The sequence below is a fragment of the Humulus lupulus genome, chromosome 9 (genome assembly GCF_963169125.1).
Source record: "Humulus lupulus chromosome 9, drHumLupu1.1, whole genome shotgun sequence".
Lineage (NCBI taxonomy): Eukaryota > Viridiplantae > Streptophyta > Magnoliopsida > Rosales > Cannabaceae > Humulus > Humulus lupulus.
Window position 1 is genome coordinate 10,292,721 of NC_084801.1, and position 20,337 is coordinate 10,313,057.

Below are 20,337 nucleotides of genomic sequence, written 5' to 3' on the forward strand. Positions count from 1 at the left end.
AATAATTGTTCATAGAAAATTACCTAAGGAATTAAGATGAAGAAGAAATCTAGAAAATGATAAATAAGCAGTGTTTTCTTAATCTAGGGTTAACAACACTAACAAGGCTACTAAAATTCGTAGACTAACGTCACTTAAATAGTTTTCCAATGCTCCCGAGTGAAAAGATCGTTTTGTCCTTCTAAAAGTGGCTTAAAATTGCAAAATCGTTTTGATAGCACTGTAGCGCTAGATTTTGGGCGATATGAGGCTTATATCAGAGCCGAATTCTATTAAAAACTCACCAACTAGTGTTGTAGTGCTAGGTTTGTAGCGCTATAGCGCTACAATCAGGCTCTCATTGAATTTTTCTTAGCATTGTAGTGCTACATAAATAGCGTTGTAGCGCTATCTACAGAAACAAAAGCCTTCAAAAACATCTAATCAGCGCTATTGTGCTAGCGCTGAGGCGCTAATCACGGTAGTGTAACTCAGACTCCTTGCTTCCAAAATGACTTAATGTTATCCAAATTTGCTCTATTTTCTCCCACTTTTACTTCATTCATCTCTTTTCACCGTTTTAACATCAAAAGCCTGAAACATGAACAAACAAGCATAAATCTGCAATAAAATAGCCCTAAACTAATGAAAATCTTCCTAAAAACTAGACCATAAATGAGCCTAAAACTAGTTATCAATACAACCACTAAAAGATGTAACCCCCTTAGGTTCATCTTTTCTTATCTCATAAAATGAGATGATCATCTCTTAAAAGAGAAAAATTTAAATTCTCAAATAATTCTTTTATTTACAAATCACATACCAACAATAATATAGGATAAAACCTATTAACATCTCACAACTATTTGCATGATTATATTTCAATATAATTTCACATAATTGTCAACACATATGACTTATATCATACTAACATGGTAGACATAAATCAGAAATATCATACACATATGATTTCACATTTTTATTGATTCACAAAATCAATATATTTATACATGTCATATAAAGCTCATAAAATTGTCATTCTAATATTTTTCCACTATCACAAAATAAGACAATTATATAACATGCTAGCACATAACCCAATAATCCACTAGAGATTATTTACACAATATGTTAATTAATCACATATAGCAAAAACTCAAGATGTTGAATTATCTTCTAATCTAACAACTATATTTGCAAAAGCAAAGGAGATTAGAGAACAATGAATCTCAATTGTAAAAAAATATATTCTTCCCATTTGTATCACTATATGAAAGCCATTAGATCTTCTAAGAAAAACAAAGAAGAACATTACCTTATCTTACCACTTTTAAAGTTGAATCCTCACAAGATCTCTATGGTTTCTCATTTCATCGAAAATGAAGGAATTAAGCTATTGAATGTTAGAGAATATATTATATTCAATGGAAATATGGAAAAACAAAATACAACTCTAAGCAAGAATACAAGTAATGTTTCAACTAAATTGCTCAAAATACAAGTAAATAGAAAGATATAGAGGAAGATCACAAACTTAAAATAATAATAATACAAGTAAATAAGACCAAGAAGACCAAAAGAATGAACACAAACTCTCACACAACCAAAGTGTAGAGTAGTGGGGATCACCAACTTGAACAAGGTTCAAAACATTTGTCCAAAAACTTATTTCCCCTATTCTCTAAGCACTAAGGGATCTTACAAAGAAATAACTATATGGAATTATCAAGCTTCTATGGTTTATTTTCTAGCCAAGTACTTTGTGGATAGAAAATGACGTGTCTTACAAGTGAGCATTAGGATCCTATTTATAGAGTTTAAGATACCATTTGAATTTTAAATTTCACCAACCCCATGGCTATTACCAATGTTTAATTGGATGTTTATGGAATTAAAATGAAGATTTGAGAGTTATTTGGGATGTTAAAATCGTTCAAATTGGAGAAAAAGAAAAATTGGCATAGGTTGCCAGTATCTCAAGGCCGCGACCATTGGCCTCTGTCCCCCAGACCGTGGCCAGGGATAATCAGTGGCCATGGCCACAATGCAATTTCAACTTCTAATTTTTCAGTTTAAAAAAAATAAGTGCACAATCTCTTCTCACATGATTTTGTAACATCCATACGCCTCGTGGGAGTTAGAAACATGTTTTAAACATCCATATTACATAATGACTCTATGAAATTCAAACACAAATGTGTAACTCAAAATCTACACATTATTGAGTAATATTTGGGGGTTACAAATTTGTAACTAATTTTGTAACTCCAAAATATGTAACATTTGAGCACACACATGTGTCTACTTTTGTAACTCTCAATAACATGTTACAAAGTGTGACAAATCACATTTTGTCACATTATTTATTCTAACATTATATTAATTAAAATAATATAACAATAGTCACAGACATGCTATTCCAATCATATTTACCCAGAACAGTTCTTGTGCTTTATTTTGGTATGAAAATCAAGTTTTTCTCCATCCTCTAGATTTGTACAAGTGGTTTTTTTTAATGTTGCTGCCATCTCTAGGGTTTCTATTATAAGCATAAAAAAGTCGTTGATATCTTTCTTTAGGTTTGATACCTTTGATGAGTTGCCATTTCTTTCACACTGCACGAAAGAGAAGTTGATCCATGAAACCAAGTTTTGCAACTATTACACTTAAGTATCTCTTAAGGAAGATCATCAGATCCATTACAAAAAATCTTAATTTTAGTCACAATAAAATTTGTGACTAAAGAAAAATCATATTGCCTATGTTATCACTAAAAAGTCTGTGGCTAAAAGTATTAGTCACAAAAATTACAATTTGTTTTCACTAAATGTATTTTTAGTCACAACAAACTTTATCACTAAAAGTAATAGATTGTAACTAAGATTATATTAATGACAACTTGTGATTAAGTATAACTTTTTAGTCACATAAATTTTTGTTGTGACTAAAAATGACATTTAGTTACACAAAATATATGTTGTGACTAAAATGTTGTTACCTTTATTTGTAGTGAGGCCAAGAAGTGTTGTATGTGTACTCTCTTTGCTTTTTCATTGCTACCATCTTCTTCTTTATATGCATGATCAGAATTGGACTTAAAATTAGCATGAAGTTGAGTACATTTTTTATCAACATCTTTTCCTGCACATAAAAACTTAAAAACATTAGAATACTTATATAAATATATAAATAAATTATGTGCATCGTATAGGAATTTCGTGTTATATTAATCAAATACTATCAGAAACGAAGTTGGGAGAGGCTTATGAAATTCTGTTTTTAATAATTACCAAATTAATTAATTAAAGTGCGGAATGGTAATTAACTGTTTACACAGATTACAGTTTTGTCGGGACAGAAACCAAACTTGTCACGACAGAAACTGAACACAATAAAAAGACAGAGCAAAACAATAAAGAACACAACGAATTTTTACAAGGTTCAGAAACCCTTTCGGATAACCTACTCCTTGGGGCCACGCCCAGAGAATAAAACCAATTAATAAAGAATCACAAGTACAAAAACATTGACTTAAACAAAACAAGACTCCCTCTTGAGATTTGCCGCAACTTGTTGTACTTCTCTTCACTAATCTGGTCTTGATTGAAACACTCAACCACTTGAACTCCCTTCAATGGTCAGCGAGTGCTTGTATCCTCCCGACGCAAGGCTTGTAAAAATCTTCTCCCGAAGACTACAAACGTTGTGTTCAAATTACAATGTGTATTCACTCACAAACATGGTATAAACTCACCACTAAAAACTAAACACACATATTACTACAAGATCATGTGAATACTTATGATCTTGAATACAAAGAGGAACTCTCACAAATATCACAATAATGCTCACGAATAATACACCAAAGAGTTCACTTTTCTCACTGCCTTTAGAGCCCTATTTATAGAGTCATTTTTCGTGCTCACAAAGGTTGAGAAAGAATTCTTCTAATAAAAGCAAGAATCAAAGAAGTTATTCTTGATTGTCGAAGAGTTGCCTTATTTAGAAAATGATGATCCGACAGATGCGATATCGGTGGGGACAGCTCAGACCTGTGTCGGATCAAAACAAGCTCAAAAAGGAAACAACAATTAATGACATTAAGAACCAGTTTCCTGATTGCAATCCTTGAGCTGCACGAAAATATATAAGCAAATAATCCAAAAACAACTTTGGGTAAGTACCGAATATTTGCAATATACTTTTTCCCTTGATAAACAAAATGAGACAATATAGGCTAAATAAGGAAGCATATTATTGTCCAAAATATACAAAATGGGAAAGTGGATTTCCGAAAAGTGAAATAAAGGAAACCAAACAATTCCGAAAATTATAATAAAGGGAAACAAACATTTCCGAATATTATAATAAAGGGAAACAACTAAATCCACCAATTTATCTTTTAAGAAAAAGATATTTCTATAAAAATGCCAATTATAGGATTTACAATCTCCCCCTTTGGCAATTTTATAGACAAGGAATATCTATTTTTAAAAGATCCCTGCAAAATACAAGTAAGTGCATAAAATCACAAGAGTCACAAAATGACTCCCCCTGCGAAAGGTAACCAAAGGACAAGATAAATAGTTAACAAAACCCAATAAGAAACAGCAGGTCAATGTACTAAAAAATAGAGTTACTCTCTCTCCCCCTCATTGTCTAAAAAAATGCCAAAGAACAAAGAAAATGAAACCAAAATGAAAGACACATCGAGTGGTCTTTTACATTTATCAAAAGCAAAAAGGAACGATAACCGTCATGGAGCAGAAGAGGTGGATGCATTGGGAACTGACTTAGGAGTTGTCTCCTGCTGAGACTTCACAACTTTGGAAGATGAACCACGACCTCAAGTCTTCATGGCTGCTAAGAATGAAACAAGTGAAACACACAAAGAAAAAAACCTAAACACTTCGGTTATAAGTGAGAGATTCAATAAGAAAACACTGAGTATGAAACAACCAAAGTGAAACCGAATATATAGAGTATTCGTTGCACAAATGAGGCAAGATCAAAAATGGGTAGCCAAAAATCGGTAACCGGATTTTATGTGATAAATGCCAAAATATCTCATTTTTAAAACAAATTCTATCACACCTCAAAATTTGAAACTTTTTGAATATTTTTAGAATATGTTGAGATAAAACAAATAAATTGCATAAATTAATTTTTTTCAAACCCTTTTTTTTTAAGTACACGGTAGATAACAGATTTTATTTTTCAATTTTTTTATTATTTTTCATTACAAAATTGACAAAATTAGAGTTTAGATTGCCATACCATATGTGTCCATGTAAATGCCAAGTCCTGTTCAAATGAAACAAGATAACCATATTTTTCACAAATTAGAGAAATGAGTTATAAATCAAATACTAAGAGACCATAATTCGAAAAATATACCAAACACAAAACATATTTGAATCAATTCATTATATGTATGAGTCTTACAGCCATCTTACACAGTCTAGTCAACAGGCATGTGTGTGTGCATGTGTAATCAATTTGGCGTTTCTTTTTGGCCTTTTAAAGCTAGGGTCATTGCCCATATTTGGCGATTTTAGCCTTTTTCCAATTTGTAACCATAATGGAGGCTATAACTCTTATACTGATGGTAGCCCTTTACACTGGTAGAGTATCCTCCAATATAATTGCTAATTACCTAGTACCAACTTACTCAGTGTCGGCTTTCACACATCAGTATAGGTAGCTCTTTTCCAAAATGGAGCCTGAAAAAGAAACTGGATTAGGAATGCTCATACAATGATAATGATGTGATCAAATATAAATTGGATGGTCTATAATTTTTCAAATATGGCTTTTTATTCCAACAAAGTATAGGACTTATAACGATCATTTTCTAAAATACAAAAAGTATACTCATCAAATTTCTTCCAATCAGGACAAGAGATTTACAAAAACACATATGCAAGGCAAGATAATCAATTTATTGGAAATTTCATATAAAACAAACCCCCAAGGATTTCCTGAGGGAATCAAATCTGACCGTGTCTAAGGCTTTAGTAAAGATATCTGCAATTTGTTTGTTAGTCTCAACATATTCTAAAATCAATGTTTTGTTTTCAACAAGTTCCCTAATAAAATGATGACGAATGTCAATATGTTTGGTGCGAGAGTGCTGAACAAGATTTTTGGAGATATTAATAACACTTGTATTATCACAAAAAATGGTTAAAGTTTTAACATCAAACCCATAGGTCTCAACCGCGGACTCGCAATTCGTGAACTAGCGGAGCTAGTTAAGGAGCACAACCCTGAAATCATTACTCTTTCGGAAACTCATCTGAAAGAAGACTGTTTTGCACCCATTATGAGTAAGTTCCATTTCCATGATTTCTTTTATGTCCTACCTATTGGCCTCTCGGGTGGATTGGGTATTTTTTGGAAGGGAGTAGCTTTTGACGTGATTGATTCTTCAAAAAGCTCTATCAAAGGAATCGTTATATCCGACCCTCCCCACTTACACTGGCATTTATATGCGTTATATGGGCCACCTTCATTGTAACGTCGAGAGGAGTTTTGGAAATCTATAGGGGAGGACATGAACAGTTCTAGTGTTCCCTCTGTGTTATAGGGTGACTGCAATGGTACTCTAAATAGGGAAACACATCTTACTACTCCTTCGACTTTCAGAGGATAGTTTCCTCGACAGGCTTAATTGACTTGGGGGCCGCTGGAACTACTTTCACTTGGAGGAAGAGAATGTGCAACGCTGGGGATTAAGCTCCTTAAAACGAGCCAGATTAGATCGTTATCTTACCAACTCACAATGGAGATTAGCCTTCCCTAAGGCAGTGGTAACCAACATCCCAACAACTCTACCTCCAACCATAACCCAATTATATTAGATTCTCTCGGAGACAAAGAATGAGTGGCAAAGATGTTTAGATATGAAAATATGTGGTTTCGAGACCCAAGATGTGTTTGGGTGGTTCGTAAATCTTGGAAGAAGCGTTCTCATCCTAATCCTATGACCAGCTTTGCGTTGAAAATGCATAAGGTCAGGCAAGATCTCTCTCTCTGTAACCGTCATCAGTTTAGGTGTGGCCTCTCAAATAGCCGAGGCTAAATCCAAGTTGTTGAGATCGAAATGTGCAAACAATCCGAACCCAATGGAGGAAACCAAAGCTAGAGAGCCACTCAATGAATCTTTGAGACGTGAGGAAATTCTTTGGAAACAAAAATCTAGGGTCTCTTGGCTAAAAGATGGTGATAATAGTACAAAAAAAATTCATGCTTCAACCATCATCAGAAGAAGGCGCAACTGTATCCATACGATCAAGGATCTTCAAGGCAACTGGATTTCCTCAAGGAAGAGTATAGAGGATTGTTTCGTGGAAAAATTCAAAGACACTTTTATTGCCCCTCCCACACAATTCCTAGATGATTTGGATGGATTGATCACCCACGTATTTCAGAGGCGCAAAACTTGACTCTCTAGAGATCCCAGGGGATACAGAGATATTAGAAGCCTTCCAAGCAATTCATCTGGACAAAGCTCTGGGTCCAAATGGCATGACAAGTTCATTTTATAGATACCACTGGGTAACCATTGGCGAGGACGTGGTGTGCATGGTTAGAAATTTCTTCATTCATAATGAGCTGCCCAAATATTTGAATAGAGCAAACATGGTTCTCTTACCAAAGAGATATCAACCTAGCTCAGTGAATGATTTCAAGCTGATAGTGTTATGTAATATAACTTACAAGATAATCTCTAAATTACTGGCGAATAGACTTAGAGCCATTCTAACAGAAATTATCACACATATGTTGTTGGCTTTTGTAAAGGAAAGAGTAATTCAAGATAACTCTATGTGGTACAAGAAGTTTTACATTCTATGCAATCCAAAAGGTTTAAAGATGGGCACATGCTTATCAAATTTGACATGGAAAAGGCATATGATTAGTTGGATTGGATGTTCCTAAAGACGGTCCTCTCTAAGTGGGGATTCCATGGGTCCTTCATTGGATGGATTATGAAATGTGTGATTTCATCTACCTTTACTCTCCTTCTTAATAAGGGCAAAGTTGGATCCATTGTCCCATCTTGAGGGATGCGTCAAGAAGACCCAATTTCACCATCACTTTTTATTATAGCTTCTGACTTACTATCCTGGATGTTACTTAAAGAGGAGGAAACCAAGAAGATCAACAACATTAAAGTGGCGAGGCAAGCTCCTACCATCAGCCACCTACTCTTTGCGGATGGCATTGTTCTTGTTGGGAAAGCCACAGAAAAAGACACAAGTGCCTTTATGGATTGTCTTGAGAAATTATGTGCTTGGTCAGGAGAAATTATTAGCAAATCTAAATCATCTGTTCATTTTTCCAAGAGTGCCCTATGCCAGAAGAATAGCTCTAGGTGACTATCATCAAATGCTTAGAGTTAATGCTAATTTCTTACACCTAGGTCTTCTGCTTCTGTCGACAAGAGCAAGGTCAAAGGACATGACTTTTATTCTTAACAGGGTCAACACTAGAGGTCTTTTTGGTGGGATGAGACATCAATTAAAATAAAACTCCATACTGTGTCTTAGAGTAGACTTTGTCGACCAAAACTGTTTGGTGGGTTAGGGTTTCGCTCAACAAAATCCATCAATGAAGCTTTCTTGACTAAAAATGCATGGGAAATCCTAGTAAATAAGAAGGGCTTTTGGCATGATGTGATAAGAGCCAAGTATTTGAAGCATAAGATTCTCCTCGACTACAACAGCAAAACCTCAGACTCTCGGATTTGGAAAGGAATAATGAAAGCAACTCACATGCTTAAGAGGGGTATTTGCAGAAGGATAGGAAATGGGAAAACAACTTCGATTTGGTTCGACAAATGGTTGCCACATCACCCCCATCGACCCATCCCTTGCTTGGATGCTAATCATGGCATTAGATGGGTTAGTCAATTCATCGACAATAAGTCTTGGAATGTCAAAATGCTAAATCAATGGTTCCTTCCAGAGGATGTCCAAAGAATATCCAACATATAGATACTGGAAGTCGAAAGAGAGGATGACTGGATGTGGTATCCTGACTCCACCGGCAACTTCTCTATTAGGTTCTCTTACTCTCTTCCTATTTTCGAAGAACCAAAAGACATGGTCTGGGAATGCATATGGAAGAGCGAAATTCATGCAAGGCTTAAACTTCTTTGTTGGAAAATCTTGGTAGATGCTCTCCCTACTGCAGCTAAAATATCTAACTTAATGGAGATAAGGAGCAATTCTTGCCACCATTGTGGAGCTGATGTTGTAATGCCCCAAATTCCCTAATATGGCTTAGTGCCTGGATTAGGGGGTCGTGAGGAAATAATTGAATTAATTGAGTGCTTATGTATTATGAGCATGTTATTATGTGAATTGTATTATGATATAATTATGCTTGTATGTTTAGGTGTATTAAATATGCATGTGGACTCGTTTCTTATTAGAATGACATTTTCGTAATTTTGCACCGTTAAGAGTATAATTGTAAATATGTGTGATATGTGATTGCGACCGCATCATTATTAGGATATATTTGAGTTACCCGGCACGAGGCGATCCTAGGGAGCTAGTTAGCGGAAAAGTAACAACGGGGTAAGATACCAGGCTCGGGGTGAGCTTAGGGGTATTTTGGTAATTTGGTAAATTACTGGGAATTATAAAGCAACGGGAATTAATTGATGATTATTGGTTTGATAGATTATTTGAGGTTGTATGAGATAATTTGAGATTAGAGGGAATTATGCCAAATGACTAAACTACCCTTAAGAGTAACCTTTAGGGGTAATAGGGCAAGGGGCATTATGGTCTTTTGACCACATGGGTCAATTGACTAGGCCAGCTGCTGGGTACTTAGCTCACTCACGTTCAAGACAATCTTCTTTGGCTTTGGTAGAAATTTGGAAGAACTCACTTAAGGCATACCAAGGCAAGGCTAAGCTTGAAATTTTGTGGAAATTGAAGGCAATTCTAGGGGAGTGGCAGCTTAGGATTGGATTAAGAAGCAGCTAAGGTTATCATCACATCCAGAAATTTGAATTTATAGGGTTCCCGCCAGGATCAGCGCTCGGGGTCGTTCCACTATCTGCATGAGGATCGACGTAAAAAAACTACACCCGGTGCGTGAAATGCATGATTGGTGCTTGGCCCAGCTATTAATATATTATGACTGGGGCTTGGCCCATTTCTTACATGTAAATGTGATTAGGGTTGGGGCCCATCTAATGAGCAAGATTATAATTGTGCCTGTGCATATCTGCTTTAGTATAGAGTAATGTATTGTATTTGCATGTATGATGAATGTACTATGTGGATGTTTGTTCTAGCTAGGAAGCTCAGTTTATAAGCAGATAATCTGTTTGTTGCATCTGATTAAAGCTTGACCTGCTAGTCAAGGGTATATTTGCTTTAAAAAGGGCTTAGCTTATAAGTCGAGGGTTTCCAAGGCTTGACTTATAAGTCGAGGGTCTATAAGACACGGCTTATAAGTCGTGATCGGTGTTATGTATGTTAAGTGCAAGCCGTTATGGCTAGACCACCTCGAGAGTGCCTTATGTACTTGACTGGCTCAAATGCCATATGAATAAATGGGAGTGTGACACACACTTGTGTGACCCTATGGTCACTTGACTGTACAGAGTGTATGTTTGGTTCGAGTTTTTTTTTTTTTTTTTGGTAAATTAGCAAGCTTGTATTATGCACAACAAATTACAAACACCAATCAATACAGACACCAAAAAAAAAACACAAAACTACTAAACACCATTAATTACAATATAACTTCCCCACCCAGGCCAGATCCTCCTTTCCAAGGTTCCTATCACATAACAATCTCAATCTATTACAAATGTCTGATTTAATATTCTGAGAGACACAGGATACTAACGGCACCTGATGATTCCAAAAAGCTGAGTTTCTAGCTTTCCATATGTGGTATACACAGGCACTAAGAGAGCACAAGTACACTCTTCTTCTACACACAGAATGCCTACTACGCCCTATCCAATTCATCAAACTAGTCAGCTCACAACGATAGGAACCAATCCTTAACCAATTCAAGATAGAGAGAAGGCAGCTCTTACTAAACTGGCATTCAAAAAATAAGTGTCTGCGACTTTCATCATGCAGACCACAGATAACACACAAAGAGTCTTGGGCTATTCCAAACCGAAACAGCCTGTCTTTAGATGGCAGCCTTTGCTTGAACACCAACCAAGAGACAAACTTATGCTTTGGGATGCCTAATCTATCCCAAATAGCAGCAAATTTCCATCTGGTCTGGGACTTATTCTTCATCAATTTATACAAATTGGCTATACTATAATGAGTCCAGTTGAGCAAAGATCCTTGATAAGCCTCCTTTAATTCCTCCTTGATCCTAACAATTTTTTTCCAGTACCAACTACTAGAACTAGGCGCCTTATAACTCCACCAGTCCTCTTGCTTTAAGTAAACAACATGAATCCATTTCACCCACAGGTTCTCTTCTTTTTTCGCAATGGCCCAGACATATTTTCCAATGGCACACCTGTTCCACATCCCCACATCTTTAAATCCCAGACCTCCTCTCTGCTTAGGAAGGCTAACTTCAGCCCAGGAAACTCTCCCATGCCCATCCAATCTATCACTACATTGCCATAAGAAGTTTCTGCATATCTGGTTGATTCTATTTATCACAGCTTTAGGTAAAATTACTATTTGAGACCAGTAATTGTTTATGGATAGAAGAACAGAGTTTATGAGAACACACCGGCCAGCATAAGAAAGGTTCCTAGAACTCCAAATTCTTAACCTTTTCACCATCTTATCCACCAAGCATTCACAATCAGATATGGAAATTCTTTTATAACTCATAGACATCCCTAAGTAATTAAAAGGGAGTCTGCTTCTCTGAAAACCAGAAGCCTTTGTTAGCTAAAACCAGTCCTCCTCCTGCATCCCAGCTCCAAAAATAACAGATTTCTTATGGTTAGCCTTCAACCCAGAGGTCTCCGAAAATAACTGGAACCCTCTTAAAAGCATATGCGCTGCCTTGAAATCACCCCTACTGAATAACAATAAATCATCTGCAAAGCACAAATGAGTTAATTGCAAACAGCCACATCTAGGATGATATTTAAAATCTGAGTGCAAGGCAATTCTAGCTAGAATTCTTGATAAATACTCCATCCCAATCACCAAAAGAAGAGGGGACATTGGATCCCCTTGCCTTAATCCTCTTCTAGAATGGATCATATCTGATGGGGTCCCATTAAGCACAATCGAGAATCTAGCTGTTGTGACACAAACCATTACTAGCCGAATAAACTGATCTGGAAATTTAAGAGCAACCATCATTTCTTGTAAGAAGTTCCAATCTAGGGAGTCATAGGCTTTCAGAAGGTCAATTTTAATAAGGCAAGCTGCCTTAGCATTTTTCCTTCCATACTCTCTAACCATGTCCTGACATAGCATTATATTATGAGCTATGTTCCTACCTTTAATAAATCCACTCTGGTTTTCAGAAATAATCAATGGAAGAATTTCCCTGAGCCTATTACAAATAAGCTTCGTAGCAATCTTATATACCACATTACAGAAAGCTATAGGCCTAAAGTCACTGACATTCTTAGGACAATTAGACTTAGGGATAAGGATTATATTTGTGGTATTGATTTCTTTAAGAATCCTCCCCGAATGAAGAAATGAAAGAACTGCCTGTGTAAGATCATTACCAGTAATATTCCACGATTGTTTAAAGAACGCACTACTATACCCATCTGGTCCAGAAGATTTCTCATCAGGAATTGAATAAAGAGCAGCTTTGACCTCCTCTGGTGTATAATTTCCACATAAAAACTCAGCTTGCTGAGATGATACAATAGCTCCTTGCTGCACCACCGAGTCCAACACAGTCCTTCTCCCTCTCATTTCTGAGCCTAGTAACTCTGTATAGTAATCCTTAAATGCTTGTTGCACATCTTCCTGCCTATCTAGCCAATTGCCCTTCATATCCCAAATGGAGTAAATAGCATTCTGAGTGTTCCTAAACCGAATACTATTATGGAATAATTTTGTATTCTCATCTCCTTGTTTTAACCACTCCTCTTTAACCTTCTGCTTAAGGAACTGGATCTTATTTTTGTGGGCTATTTGATAATCCTTCCTTCGAGTGATCTCCTCATCAATCAGGTGGCTGTTTCTAGGATCAGCTTGAAGTTTCCCCTGAATATCAAGCAGAATCTTAAGCATCTTCACCTCCTGAACAAACACATCTCCTTTCCCGTTCCTGTTAAGATTTTTCAGATCCACTCTAAGCCTTTTTAGCTTTGAAATTAGACAAAACATTGGAGTCCCTTTTACTTCCTTAGCCCAGCTATCTGTCACTATCCTCTGAAAACCTTCAAGATTACACCAGAAATTAAAGAATTTAAATGGTTTCCTAGTCTCAGGAGCTGTACCAAAATTCACCATAAAAGGACAATGATCCATGTCACCTTCAGGGAAAAAAACCACTTCAGCTGAAATAAATTTCTCCAACCAGCTATTATTAGCTAACACTCTGTCAAGTTTAGCATACACTCGGTCCTTCCCAGCTTGTTTATTATTCCAAGTGTAGAAAGAGCCCGAAAACTTCATATCTACTAGTCTACAATTCTCCACACAGCTTTGAAAAGGGACTAACTCTGATCCATTACCTCTATAAGGAAACCTATCTGATGGGGATAAAACTGCATTAAAATCACCCATAACAATCCAAGGATATCTAATATCTTGAGCCATGTGATCTAAGTCCAGCCATAACTTCTCCCTACCCTTCATATCGTTAAGAGCATACACCACTGTTAAAGCAAACTGAATTCCATTCTTGCCTTGAATATGAAAATTCATCCATTGATTAGAACCACCTCGAATATCCACATCAAAACTCTGAGGATTCCAGGCCACTACAATTCTCCCATTAGGGTGGTGCATTAAGTTTGAAGAGAAGCACCAACCCTTATACATGTTTAGGTATAAAGACCCCATTTTAGAAGCCTTTACCCTAGTTTCTAGGAGACTAACAAAACCAATTCTCTTGTTTGAAATCATTCTCATGACCTCCTTTTGTTTACTTGTTTTGTTCAGTCCCCTAACATTCCACCCAAACAGTCTATCCATTTATGAATGGAGGCTCTCCCCCTCCATTCATGTTAGACTTCATTTCCTGTAATGCTTCCCCAGCTTTAACCTCAGTATCTGAAAATTGACCTAGCATCGAAAAAGAGTTGCTCTATGATATCCCCTTATTCTTAGTCATCATGCCCTGCTTCCCCTTGTTTTGTTGAATCACCTCTGAAGTTGCCTCAGGAGTTCCCTTACCCTGCATTGTCGAATTGCCCTTCGGAAGCTTATCTGAAATTAGATCTTCTCTTTTCTTCTCCCGCCAGATTTTTGAGGACTCTCCTTGGGTCCCCTTCTTCTTACACATTTCCTTCCGATGACCTATCCCTCTACAATGCATACAAACATCAGGTTTCCATTCGTAATGCACTTCAACATATACATATTCCCCCTTTTCATCTTCAAATTTAATCTGATTAGGTAGCTCTTTTGTAAAACTGACTTCAATTAGGACCCTAGCAAATTGAAGCTTCTCCCTGGCCATTGTTGCTCTATCTTGTTTCACAAATTTTCCAATAGTGCCCACTATCTTTGCCATAGATCTCTTCCCCCAGTAATTTAATTCCAAATTGCTCAGTTGAGCCCAAACCGGTACTGTCAATATTGTATCCTTAGAGAATTTGGAGTTAGGATCCCATCTTTTCATGATAAGAGGTTTCCTATCAAAGAATTGGTATCCACCATTCAGAATGCCATCTCTAGTTTCCACCAAATTGAATCGAAGAATAAAAACCCCTGGAGCTAGAAGGCTGATTTTATCAATACCTTTATCTTTCCAGATTCTCCTACAGAATCCTTCCATCACCGTTAATGGAGGGTTAGCTCCCAGAACATAGCAGACCAGAGCAGAGTTCCAATAATGAACTTCTTCTTCTATATCTTCTGCATATATCTTAACACAATCAGGCTCAATATGCAATATAGGATTAGAATTAGAAGTACCTGCTTGCTCTCTCTTGGTTGATCTTCTTTTCAAAACCCCCAACCAGTCATTCAGCGTCTTCTTGATTATAACTTGACCGTCCCGATCTTCATGTTCCAGCTTGATTCGATTATAAGATTGCTGAGACTGACTCTTCATATCATCGATCTGCATACCTGCTCCATTATGAATATCTAGCGGAGATTCCTGTGCCCGAACCTCCTCATGATTTTCCAGCCGCGTTTCATTAGTTTCCTCCTCTTCATCAAAAACCATAGCCTCCACCCCTAAGATACCAGCCATTGATTTTACTTTAATGACTGGATCCGTAGAAGAATGCCCTCTTTTCTTCTTCCCTGTCGTTTTCTTCTTCAATCTTGGTTCGAGTTATTACTGTTAAGCATGTTGTTATATTCTATGAATTGTCTGAATACGTTTTCTTGCTGAGTCTTTTTGCTCACAGATGCTTTGTGGTGCAGGTAAGGGTAAGGAGAAGCTTTGCCAACCATGAGTTGGAGAGCGATAGCGGTGATGTGTACATATGCAGTCCGCTCGACCGCCACAGCCGAGATACCACAGGGGAGCTAGGGTTGGACCCCGTTTTGCCACTTAGGCCAGCTTATTTTGTAATCTTTGTGTTGTAACCAACTTTTAAACTTGTATTTTGGGATCCCATGTAAAGACTAACGTTTTTTTTTAATGGAAAGGTTTATTTATTGACCAAAATTTTTAATACCTGAACCCTTAGTGGCTTAATCACATGTTAGCGAGTCTAGCACTAATTTTAAATACACGTGGTAACGGACCCTAATTAGCAGGGCGTTACAGATGTAGAGTCCCCGTTCCACTTGTTTTGGAAGTGTGAATGGGTTGCTCACCTATGGTTCATTAACCTCTATTGTAACGCCCTAACTCCAATGATCATTACGGTGTCCATTTTAAACAGTGCTAAATTCGCGAATCGAGTCATTTGGCCATAATCGTGTAACTAAAACGTTAAGATACAACGTTTTATTAAAATGTTCACTGTATACATTGGGATCCCAAAAATATAATTTAAAGGTTAATTACAACAAAAGATTTACAACCAACCGACCTAAGCGGTAAAATAGGGTTTAGCCCTAGTTCCTCTTTCAACCCTCGGCCGTGGCGGTCGAGCAGCTGCATATGTACACGTCGTCACCTAAGCTCTCCAACTCAAGGATGGTCCAGCTTTATTTTTCCTTTACAACCAGCACCCATGAACAAGTAATAACGTGTTACTAAATCATAATAGGCATGCCTAGCAGTAATAACCCTACTCATGCATGAAAGCAGGTACAAATAAATGTTTGTAGAGTCCTGCGCTCTGAGTAGATGACTAATAAGTCTCTCACTCTGAGGTAAACGACTAATAAGTCTCTCTGAATAGTTGACTAATAAGTCACTTTGTATAGATGCCTAATAAGTCTATCTCTGTTAGATTACTGATAAGTCTATCTCGGTCAGATGACTGATAAGTCTATCTCGGTCAGATGACTGATAAGTCTATCTCGGTCAGATGACTGATAAGTCTATCTCGGTCAGATGACTGATAAGTCTATCTCGGATGTCCCATACCCTCCTAGCCATGTGACGTGTAGGTCACATTAGACTAGACAAGCGCTTTTGGTTTTCATCGAACTTAAGGACGGTCAAGCATTTCACGCTTCTGATGATAATGCTTATGTCGATTAGATCTAATATTTTTGGCTTGTGTTAAACACACTAATATCGTTCTTGACTCATAAGCCAATATCATACGACCAGTGCTCAATACTACTGCTGAACTTGACTAATGAGTCACAGCTTCACAGTTAATACTGACACCATTGCCGATTCTGACTAATAAGTCAGTACCATTCACAGATAGCAAATTTCCAAGCATTTGATATGCATTTCAGATATACAAATAGAGCATTCAACGTGCTATATCAAAAACCATGCATGTCACATATGGGGTGCAGTTTTCTTACCTCTAGTTCGCGTGAGAAATAACAATTGAACGACCCTTGAGAACGATCGATTCTTTAATCCCTTAACGGTCACCTAGTCATAAACAAATATGGAATCCAATTAATGAGATCAACAATAAAAGGTTCTTGACCTAAACCTCACTCCCGAAACCCCGAATCGTACCCAAAAGGCGAGTAGATTCGATCCCGAGCCTTAGGAATTGAAACCTCGAGCCAAAAACCCTTAAAAGTGCCCAAACAGGAATCTGGAAAAGCAGGGTAGTGTTACAGCGCTACCCCCCTAGCGCCCCAGCGCTACAAGTAGGGCAGAATTCCCCTGGCTAGCGTTGTAGCGCCCATAGCTGGGTGCTGTAGCGCTACAACCAGGGTTTTCAACCTTGGTTTTTCCCTCCTTCGACTCCTCCATTTCCAACCTTCAAAACAAGCTTCCAAACCTCATTTAAACTTCCAAATGAACCCCAAGACCATATACACAAGTCCTAGGCATCATAACCTAACCAAACTTTGCCGAAAACCCCCATTGAATTCTCAACTTTCAACCCAAAAATCTCAACTGAAACTCAATAAGAAAATAGAGCAAGAACCAAAGTTTAAATGGCTAGAAACTCACCTCAATCTCAAAATCACACCCTCTTCAATGATAGAACATAACCCTAGATCATCAAAGCTTGGCTCCCTAGCTTGGTTCCTCAAAAAGAGCTTCAAAATTCAAAGAGAAATGAAGAAGAAAATGATGAACGAGAGAAGAGAAGGTGATGCTCTATTTTTCTTAGCTTTCCACAGCCTTCTCAAAGGTTTATATCTATCCTTAGGTGAAAAGACTAAAATGCCCCCAAGCCTATTTAAAACCCTTAACAACCACCAAGGGCAAAATCATCTTTTCCCGCCTATCTCGTTGATCATAATTAACACCCTCCAATTCCTGTTATTCCCAATATTCTCAAATGCTAATAAATCATATCTCATTACCCTTTAATTCCCGGTAATGTTCTAATCACCAAATTACCCCGAGACTCACCCCGAGCCCCAAAATTAACCTCGTTATGACCAGACCGATAACTTGTCTTTAAAGATCGTCTCATGTCGAATGACTCGAAAAAAAATACACATTATGATGCGGTCTTATTCATAATTCACCAACATGCATGAAAATACACAATTACGCCATCAATGGGGCAAATTACCAAAATGCCCTTATAATTAAAAGTGGACCCAAATGCATGCATTTATCATCATATAACAATATAATTCACATAAATATGCATATAATTATTTAATGGCAAAATAAATCAATTATGGTCATCCCGGCCTCCTTGTCAAGGTCCTAAACCTTATTAGGAAACTTGGGTCATTACATCTATGATTTGAGAACTGGAATGACAACGTGTGATAATTGGAAAGATTGGTTCACATATTACAAATGCCCCTATAATATCTCTCATAATCTTTCCTTTGATGTGTTTTTTCTGAAGGACTCAGTGTTAATAGATATTATATGGAAGGAAAGAAATGGGATAGCTCACGGCGTTGCCCCAACCCCCTTTGCATCGTTATGCACTATGTTTGGAACGCATCTTGTGGAATGAAAAAGCTCTATTTCCAATCAAGCATTTTGACACCTCAGTGGTTATCTCTCCCTCTTAGTTGGCAATGTTTCACTGTTGATGTAGCAATTGCAGGCGATGTCACATTCCTAGCTACAGTCTGCAGAGAATCTGAGGGAGAAATTGTTTTAGTTAACGCAAAAAGAATCAGGGGGTAGACCCGACTATTAGGGAAGGACATGTGTTGATTTGGCTGCTGCTATGGCCCTCTCCTTGATAAGTCTATTTTAGTACTGTTTTAGAGTAGGTTTAAGGGTGTGTTTTTCTTTTAAGTTGTTTTGGTGCAGAATTATGCTTGTATTTTGTGTGTTTTCAGGTTTTAGTGATTGTTGAATGGTTGGTGTGGATGTGGTGTAACTAAGGGCTAATTCAAAGATAAATGGAAAATTTCTTGCGTTAAATGGTGTTTGGTCATGTCGGGGCACTTTAGAATAGATCGAGGGTCTAAAGGAAGCTTAAAATGTATATTTTTAAGATGGAGCTATTTTGAGTCGCGGCTCTTGAAGTTAGGCCGCAGCGCTGGCTTAGTCAGAAAGGTTGTTATACCTCTGGATTTTGAGTCGCGGTGCTTCAATCCTGAGCCATGGTGCCATTGAAGTCAGAGGCTCCTCGATTGGGGTTGTCATGCTAGGTCCGCAACGCATGAATGTTGAGTCGCGGCGCTTGTCTTTGTACGTGTTTTGAGAATAAGGGCATTTGCGTCTTTTAACATAAAAATTAGGGTGAAAGAGTATTAAAATAACGTTCTAGTGAAAGAGAAGTGAGAGACAGAAAACAAAGAAGGAGGCAAGAAGCTTGGGGGAAAAAGCTTAGATTGGATTTCATTGTTCTTTTCTTCTTCTCAATCTTTGTTTTATGTTTTTTTTTTCTGCTTTGTGAATTTTACAGTCATGTTGATTAACTAATTTTAATTCTAGGATTTTCAATTTAAATCACTTGGACTTCTATTATGATCTAATGCAAGCTTATTCTCTTTCTGATTTCTTAAGATCTTTTCAATTTCTGCTTATTGTATAAGAATTGATTGGCCATCGTTTTTCATAATTTCTATGAGTTTGAATCAAAATATGAGAAGTGAGGTTTAGACATGCTCTCATTGAATTGACACAAACTTAATCTTGAATGAGAGTAACACGAATGTTTGTGCAGCTTTTAAGTTGTTGATGTTCATGCTTCCTAATTGTTGAATTTATCATAGAAATATAGAAAATTCTCAATTAGGTTGAAATTTATAATTTCATAATTGGATTATAAACTATTTCTGTCAACTTGCTATCTTAATAAGGAGAAGAATTGTTAATTATGCATTAGTAATTGATAGTTGATGAAATTGAATTTCCTAATTTTCTCTAATCTTGATTTATTTCTTGAAATCTTGTGAATTGTTTACTTTGGCATTTTGCAGTATGTTTTGTGTTATTATCAAATTTTACAAACCAAGAATTTTGTTAACCAAATAGAAACTTAAGATTGATTGTTTGATAATTAATAATTCAGTCTTCGTGGGACGATACTCGATCTTACTGATTATTACTGAATTGCGATTACATATATTTGCGTAGCTAAAATTTCGCAACACTCCCATCGAGAAGGGTCCTACATTTTCCAAAGCAATTGCTTGTTGGCAGTCCAAGCCATGAGTAACCGCAACCCAATCGAAGTTAAGGCTCTTGAAGATATTAAATTGCAGTTTCTCAAAT

General features: G+C 36.9%; 1 protein-coding gene across 1 annotated transcript; it reads right to left on the reverse strand.

Annotated features, from left to right (window-relative positions):
* Positions 1–14,226: 14,226 nt before the first annotated feature.
* On the reverse strand, positions 14,227–15,342 carry LOC133799411 (uncharacterized). Its single transcript, XM_062237430.1, has one exon. It carries the CDS (start codon positions 15,340–15,342, stop codon positions 14,227–14,229), a length of 1,116 nt encoding a protein of 371 aa, XP_062093414.1.
* Positions 15,343–20,337: the final 4,995 nt, after the last annotated feature.